The 8,266-nt window shown below is 41.2% G+C and overlaps 1 protein-coding gene across 1 annotated transcript; it reads right to left on the bottom strand.

Moving 5' to 3' along the window:
• Nucleotides 1–2,598: 2,598 nt before the first annotated feature.
• Nucleotides 2,599–3,117, bottom strand: LOC143598142 (uncharacterized). Its single transcript, XM_077076441.1, has one exon. The coding sequence runs from the start codon at nt 3,115–3,117 to the stop codon at nt 2,599–2,601; it is 519 nt and encodes a 172-aa protein (XP_076932556.1).
• Between the last annotated feature and the right edge of the window lie 5,149 nt (nt 3,118–8,266).

Raw genomic sequence — 8,266 nt, 5'->3', positions numbered from 1 at the left:
AATGAAACATCTGCTCCTAGCTTCAACGTTTCTGATCCTATTTCACTAGATGATGTTGCTCTTTTCAATTCTATAACTGGTTTTCCTCCTGCTGGTGCGAAGAAGTTGTCTAGAAGGCCTTCCCCTTCACCATTGAAGGTGCCTTCCAAGCCTTCTGTTTCTAAGAAGGTTCCTCAGGCTGCTACCAAGAAGCCTATCCCTGCAGCTGCTGAGAAGAAAGTGGAGAAGCACAAGGAGCCTACTGGCAAGAAGGTGGAAGGTAATAAGGAACATGTCAGTGTCAAGCCTTTTACTGTTGAGACTTTTACGACCGAGAAAGCTAAAGGAAAGGATGCTTCTGGACCTTCAAAAGGTATTCCTTACCCCGAATCAACTGCTATTTGTGTTCCCTCTTGGGGTGTTCGTGATTTTGATACGTTTAAGAAGATGCCCATTGGTTGGGATACCCTGCTTCACTGTATTCCACCGGCCGAGAAGGTGAATATTGAGGGTTTGAGTGATAGTGAGCTTATGGCAAGGGTTTTTCAGTACCTGTTTTATTTGTTAGCTCTTATTCCCGAGGGTATGGGACGGTGGAGTTATGCGCCTGTTGAGATCAAGAAGTTTGAGGAAGAGAACTTAAATTTAAAGGGTGTCTTGGTTGAGGCAAACGAGAAGGTTGTGACCATGACCGCTCATGAGCAAAGCTTAGTTCATGAGCTTGCTGTTGCCAAAGCGTCTGCTGAGGATGAGCGGATTAAGGTAGAAGCTTATGGCAAGGACTGTTAGTGCACGGTTTCGGTGTCCGTAGCGATCGAATAGATTATAGGTTGTCTAGTATGTGTATTTAATGTATATTGTAAAATAGCCTATAAATAGGGAGCTCATGCTCATAATTTAGTAGAGAACTTGTACATAGATCTAAATTATCCTCTCCATAACTTATTATTCTCTCTAATGTATTCATCCATATTTATCAATAAAGTATATATTTAAAGTATCGATTTCGTGTGGACCTTTATGAACAACGTTAGAAGGTTAGTCAAGAGAGGGACTCGCTTGTTGAGGAGAAAAAGAAGCTAGTTGCTGAACATGAGAAGCTGGAATATGAGAAGTAGAAGCTGGCTACCTCCGTTACCATTGCTGAACTTCAAGCCCAGGTTAATGATCTCTTTTCCGAAAGACGTTTGATGTTTGACCATGGTATTCGTCATGTTTTTTCCTACGTCTTGCATAGTGGTGAGTTTAATTCGACCCTTGGCGAAGTTCATACAAGGGCCATTTCTCATGTTCGTTATCACAGATTGTCTATTGGTTTTGAGGCAGGTCGAGCTGGTCGTCCCCTTGAGGGACTTTCAAGCTATCGACCCCATGCCTCCTCTGCTTTTGCAGCCACTGTAAGACCCATGGAAATGAAAACTTTCCCCTAACTTGAAGTCGTTGCTCGTTGCCATGACGTTCCTTTCTCAGATTTTCAAGCTATTGAGCTAGAAGGTCTCAAGAAGGAGCTGGTGCATCAGGTGATCCAAGCTTTGGGCAATAAGATTATTGGGAAAGTTAACTCTGATGGGGATCATGAGGAAGATGAAGTTAGTGTTAAGGTTGAAGATCCAGTTGACCAGGCAGCTGGAAAAGATGAAGAGGAAGTTTAGGTTACTCCTTCCTAGGTAGATGATTCTGAGCAGACCCCTTCCTCAGTGCGAGAAGTTGAGCATACTCCTTCTCTTGCCAACGCTACTTCCGAAGAAGAATTTGATACAGATGTCGACAAGATTTATGGGAACCTCTTTGGTGATGCACCGAACACTTCTGGTGGTGATGGTGAAGGTGCTACTGCCGATGAGTAGCCTTATTTTATTAATCTTTTTTTGTAAAGCTTTTTTGTGCTTTGGTTCTGTACACCTTTGTTAGCGTAGACAATTATTATCGTGAAGCTTCTTTATGTTTCAGTTATGTAAGCCTTTGTTGGTGCAAATTATTACTATCTTATGCTTGTGATATATGTAACCCCTTAGGATGGTGCCTTTTATGCTTTATATGATACTTTCATAGTTTATCTTCTCTACTTGGTTTTCATACTTGTTTGTTATTTTTGCAATGTCTATGAAACTTCGTTATGAAGGGATGCTGCAGACACCCTTCCTTAGCTTGGTAACTAAGAACCTAGGCAAAGTTTATACATTTTGGCTTGTCAGTCCACAAGATTTTACTTAACTCGTTTTGTGTTATATTGTTACACAAGTGCTAAGCTTCTTGAGCTTATGAGTTTGAAAATCATCTAAGCTTTTAGTACTTGTGAAGCTGATTGGTAAGAGATGCTCGGTCTCATTTCATGGATATATTATATTTCTAAGTATTCCATGGAGTCGTATTGTTTTTGGGACTCACCGTGTATACAGGAAGATATAGCGTCTTGTTACCTGTTGAGCGGTATGGCCTAGGAGCTCAACCCTTTACATGAGTAGGAACTACGCCGAACCTCATGGAGCCTAGTTTGGAGGGGCTCACCCTCAGATAGGATAATAAAAAAGTTTCTACTCAAAACATAACATCATTCAATGATCTTTTTCAATATCATTAAACCAAAAACAACTATTACAAGGACCTTGAATTGTTGTCCTAAACTAAACACTTTTTGAGGTGCTTGTCGTTCCAGTGACATGGCACATTCTTTCCTTCCATGTCATTGAGCTTGTAGGATCCACCCCTGTGAGCTTCTTTGATGGCATAGGGACTTTCCCACTTGGGTCCCAATGTTCGCGTATTTAACTGTCTGCGGGCCTCGTTGTTTTTAAGGACCAGATCTCCGGGTTTAAACACTTCCTCTCTTACCATTGTGTTGTAGAAGGCTTCCAGTTTCTTCTTGTATCTGGCTTCATAAATGGCAGCCTGCTCGCGGGCTTCTTCTAGGAGATTGAGGTTAAGAAAAACCTTAGAGTTGTTGGCTTCGTCATTTATGTTTCTCACCCTACTTGAATTTAACCTGATTTCCGCGGGGGTGACAACTTCTGAGCCAAAGATGAGGTTGTAGGGTATTTTCCATGACTTGTTTTCTCCGTGGTTCAAATAGCCCAAAGGACGCTTGGAATCTCTTCTAACCAATTTTTTCCATACCTTCCCAACCTTGCCTTGATACATTCCACGATGCTACGGTTCATTCACTCAACTTGGCCATTGCCTTAGGGGTATTCTACCGAGCTAAAAACTTGCTTGATTTGCAGCTCCTTACACCGAAGGCTGAATGGTTTCTCAACGAATTGCTTCCCATTATAAGTCACTATTTTACATGGCACCTCATATCTACAACATATGTTTTCCCACACAAATTTTATTACCTGCTTCCCCTAGATGGAAGATAGGGGATTAACTTCTAGCAACTTGGTGAAATAGTCAATAGCTACAAGTATGAACTTCACCTTTCCAGCTGCTTCAGGGAATGGACCAACAATGTCCATTCCCCACCTGTAGAAAATCCAAGAAGCAATGATGGGTACCAGGTTATGCTTCGGGGTTGTTTTGACAGAAGCATGGAGCTAGCATGCTTTACATTTGTGGATGACCTCCGTGGAATCCATGTACATTGCTGGCTAATAGTATCCAAGGTTCATTTACCTAGTTACCACCACACTTGGACCAGAGTGTGTCCCACAAATGCCTTTATGTACTTCTCTCACAAGATAGTTGCTCTGATCTGGTCCCACACATCGTAGTAAGGGGCTCAAATATGCCTTCGTGTATAGGACATTATCTTCCATCACATATTGTTTAACCTTAAGCTTGAGCTTTAGGGCTTCTCCTTCATGGTGGGAAGCTTCCTTTCTTTGAGGAACTCTATTATGGGGGTCATCCAAGTGGTTCCTTCTTCTTCAATGATGTCTTGTACTTCTAGTTCTTCGATTGATGGGTTCTTCATAACTTCCACCAGTACCTTCTTTGTTAAGTGGGCGAACTCAGGTAAGCCAGCTTACTGAGGGTGTCAGCTTGCTTGTTACGGGTTATAGATACTTGAGTTAAGCTACAGTTTTTGAATTCCTAAATGAGCTATTTGACCTTCATCTTGTATTTTAACATCGAAGGTTCTCTTAGTATGAATTCATTATTCACTTGGCTTGCCACCAATCTTGAATCAACAAAGGCACTTAGTTCTTGGATATTCATCACTTTTTCTAGGCGAAGCCATGCGATTAAAGCTTCGTATTCAGCTTTGTTGTTTGTATATTGGAACTCTAGTCGACATCGAAAGATCTTCAATTATGATGATGTAAGCCATGTAGATGATCTCAGGATGAATCAGAATGATGAAAACACTGTTCTTTGCCTTAGAAACTGCTCTGGAAAGTGTTCGATTATATTAGAGTCGTCAAAACATATTTTAATCAAAACCATAACATTCCAGGCATTCACATGTCCATCGCGTATTGCGATGGACCAAAGTCAACTATTCTTTAAATATTAAATACCATCGCGTATCGCGTTAGTAAATTACTTAACATTTTTATTGAGAGAGCTCATAAGTATATTCGGTTCCTTGGGGGTCTGTAATTATTAGAACAGCTTCAGAGCCTTCTATACTCGAAGCTCCATCAGTGTAGAGTGTCCACTTCCCCAAGGGGATAGTAGGCTCACCTTCTTCCAACTTGTTCACCTCCGTAGGTTCTTCTAGTTTTTCAATTAGAAAATCGGCCAAGACTTGAGCCTAGATTTCCTTTCTAGGCTCGTATGCTATGTTGTGTTCATCTAAGTCGATTGCACATTTGGCTAGTCTTCCAGATATTTCTGGGTTTTCCAAGAAGGACCTTGTAGGCTTGTCAGTGAGCACCTTCACCTGGTGAGCTTGGAAGTATCTTCTTAGCCTTTTGGCTGTGTGAAAGAGTGCTAGGACCAGCTTCTTGATGGGCGTGTAATTGAGTTCAACTTCTCGTAATGCCCTGCTGATGAAATAGATTGGGATTTGGTCTCTGTCACGTTCCACAAAAAGCACTGAGCTGGTAGCTTCCCTCTCTGCAGAAAGGTAAACAATAATTACTTCTCCTTCTTGCGGTGATGCCAAAGCAGGCAAGGAAGTTAGATGTTGCTTCAGGGCTAGGAAGGCAGCTTTTGCCTCACTATTCCATTGAAAATATTTTTTGTCGTTACAATTCTTCAAAGGTTTTAAAGGGTAAAGATCTTTCTACTGATTTTGAAAGAAATCGATTGAGTGCAGTGATCTTACCATTGACGCTTTGAACATCCTTATTTGTTTTTGGAGAGTGTAAATTAAGGACAACTTGTACCTTACTTGAGTTAGCTTTTATGCTTTGTTTATCAGTTAAATGGCCCAAGAGTTTACCTTCTTTGAATCCAAATGAGCATTTGATTGGATTGAGCTTCATGTTGATGCTTCTAAGGTTTTGGAATGTTTCTTCAATGTCATTGAGAATCTCTTTATCACTTTTGCTTTTTATGACCAAGTCATCAACATAAGCTTCCATGTTCTTTCCATATTGATTCAAGAAGGTGTTATCGATCAATCTTTGCTACGTTGCCCAGGAATTCTTCAAGACAAAAGGCATCTTCTTGTAGCAGAAGATTCCCTTATTGTGTGGAATGCAGTCTTCTCTTCGTCTTCAACCTTCATGAAGATCTGGTGGTAGCCCTTGTAGGCATTCAAGAAGCATTTGTATTGGAAGCTGTAAGGAAATCTACCTTCCAGTCGATCTCAGGTAGGGGGTAGCTATCCTTGGGACAAGCTTTGTTAAGATCCTTGAAATCCACACACATTCGCCAAGATCAACAGATTTTTTGACCATAACGGGGTTAGCAATCCAAGAATTGTATCTTACCTCGGGGATCATATCGGCTTTGACAAGCTTTTCAACCTTGTTGCAGGCAACTAAGCTCCTTTCAGCAACCATGCTTCTTTTCTTTTGAGCTAATGGTTTATGTGTGGCTGAGATGTTCAAGGAATGTTCGGCATATTCCCTTGGAACCCTTGTCATGTCATTTGGACACCATGCAAAAACATCTTTACTTTTTTTGTAATAAAGTTATTAGCTTACTCATGGTCTGAGAGAGAAGCTTACTATTAATTTTGATGGTTTGTTCAAGGTAAGATGGGTTGGTGCTTATTTCCTGCACAAGGTCATCTTCTATGCTTTCGTTCAGCTCCCATGATTCTTCTGCGACAGCTATAAGTAAAGCTTATTGTGTTGGTACCATTGTAACAATTCCTCCCATGGTAGCGAATTTCATCATGCCATGGGCAGTGGATACAACTGCTTCGAAAGTTTCAATTCCAATTCTTCTGATGAGTATAGTGTAGTTAGAAGGGTACCTAACCACTGTGATGGTAAGCTTCTCAACTTGAGAGAGGTCTCCATCTCTTAACCGAACGTATAAGGTGTGTTTCCCCAAGGGAACTACCTTCTCTCTAGTGAAACTTTTAAGAGAGTTGTTGGTTTGGTTCTTGGCCTTTATGGCGTTCATGTAGCTAGTCACACCCATCTTTTCTGAAGCACCACTATGATCCAAGCATTCTTCTTATATCTATCCATGAAGACTCTAAGATCTTCGTGTTCATTTTTTCCGATTTGGTGTAGGACAGCCGCGTCTTTGGTGCACCATTTTTGTTGAGTGAAGTGGGTCAAGAAGCTTTGATATAAATCATCAAAGGAAGCTACGATCTTACACGGAAGGGTGTTAAACCAAATTCTGGCATATCCTACCAAGGTTTGCATGAAGATGTAAAAACAATTTTCGTTGTTCCATCCTTCAATGGTAGCTGCTCCCGTGAAGATCTGTAGGTGATCTTCGACATCTTTTGTTCCATCATATGTCTTAACGTTAGCTGGCATCTTGATTTTTGTTTAGAACACAAAGTTTTCTGTCTATTCGTAGAAGCATGACAAGGTTGACGACTTTTAAGGTTGGTAAGGTTCCAAGTGCGTCGAGTCACCTGTGTTAGTAGCAATGATACTCGGTGCTTGGGTTACCACAGGATGGCTCATGGCTGGGAAGCCTTGAGAAGATTTCCAATGTAAGCTTCTTGGCCATGGTTGGCCATATTGACACATCATCAAGGTGGCTATATGAGGATATGGCATACGAGGCAGCATGCGACCTGGTTGTATGTAAGGTTGAGGCATGGGGCATGTAGCTTATGCCATAGGTCCTATTATCATACTTCTTGCAAGAGGTAATAACATTAAAGCTTCTGCTAGAGAGGTACTTGCTGGGGGAGTTACCGCAAATGTGAGCTTTGAAAAAGTTGTTCCAAGGTGAATTCTCTCGTTCCATTAAGGATTATGGGTGAAGCTGTGAGGCTTACCTTTTCCCGAGGAGAGCTTGTATTTTCATATTCTCCTATTTGCGAGCTGCTAGGTCCCTGAGCGTTTCTTCTCAATGGAGAAGGTGTGCTTCTGTGTAACGGATGAGACATGGGGGGGAGAGTGTTATCTCAGGTTCTTCTTTATAATTTAACCTTATCCTTATCCCCTTAGCTCGCTCTTCCTAAGCATAACTGTTCATCAGCTCCCTGAGCTGGATGAATTCCATTTAACACCCTCCAGCATCATATATATTTTTTCCACCGGAATGTGAAAATCACTCCTTGGTGAGAATGTTCCACTTCTAGACGAGGTGGTTTTAGGAATTCAAAGGATTGGGATGACATGACCAAAGGTTTGCTCACTTCCGGCGAAGTACAACCAACGTTTTCCTACATCAAGGGGACGTTTTCCGGGCGATCATCATTCGTAAAAATGCCTTGATTAGGATCACTCTTTTCAGCCATAAAAAGATAATAGTTGAGAACAATGGATCTAAAGCTACTGGAATTGTTGATCTAAGTAGCGCTAGCCCCACGATGGGCGCCACTTGTTTCTACAACGAGTATAGCAAACAATGAGAGTATAGCGGTTCAAGAGTGCGATCCTATCGAAGCTTCCTAACTTGCTAAGAATCATAGAAAACACGACTGGCTAATCTCACCGTAGGAGAGGGGGCTCCTACGATCAACCTCCGGCATGAGAATTAGTGATATGATATAAAGAAATTGTAGGAGTATGAAAAGAGAGTTTAGAGTGAATTAGAATAAATAATTCCTTTGGTGGAGTGTCCTATTAATAGGCAGTTTAGAAGCTTCTTCGAGGAAGCTGAAGCTTCTTAAGTAGAAAATGTCAGCTCTCTTTTCAGCTCATGCAGACTAGACATATGTCATTTCAGTGTAACCTGCACTTAGCTTTTATTTTGTCTTGTAGTTACTTTTAATTTATGGCAGCTGTCAGCTTTTGAATAGTTATGACTTTTT

The sequence above is a fragment of the Bidens hawaiensis genome, unplaced genomic scaffold (genome assembly GCF_021521415.1).
Source record: "Bidens hawaiensis isolate Kalapana, Puna unplaced genomic scaffold, B.hawaiensis_p1.1 tig00001842_1, whole genome shotgun sequence".
Classification (NCBI taxonomy): Eukaryota; Viridiplantae; Streptophyta; class Magnoliopsida; order Asterales; family Asteraceae; genus Bidens; species Bidens hawaiensis.
This window is presented reverse-complemented; position numbering and strand designations above follow the sequence as displayed.

Excerpts from the sequence above, each read along its gene's own strand:
- LOC143598142 (XM_077076441.1), bottom strand. The coding sequence starts at position 3,117 with ATGTATCAAGGCAAGGTTGGGAAGGTATGGAAAAAATTGGTTAGAAGA.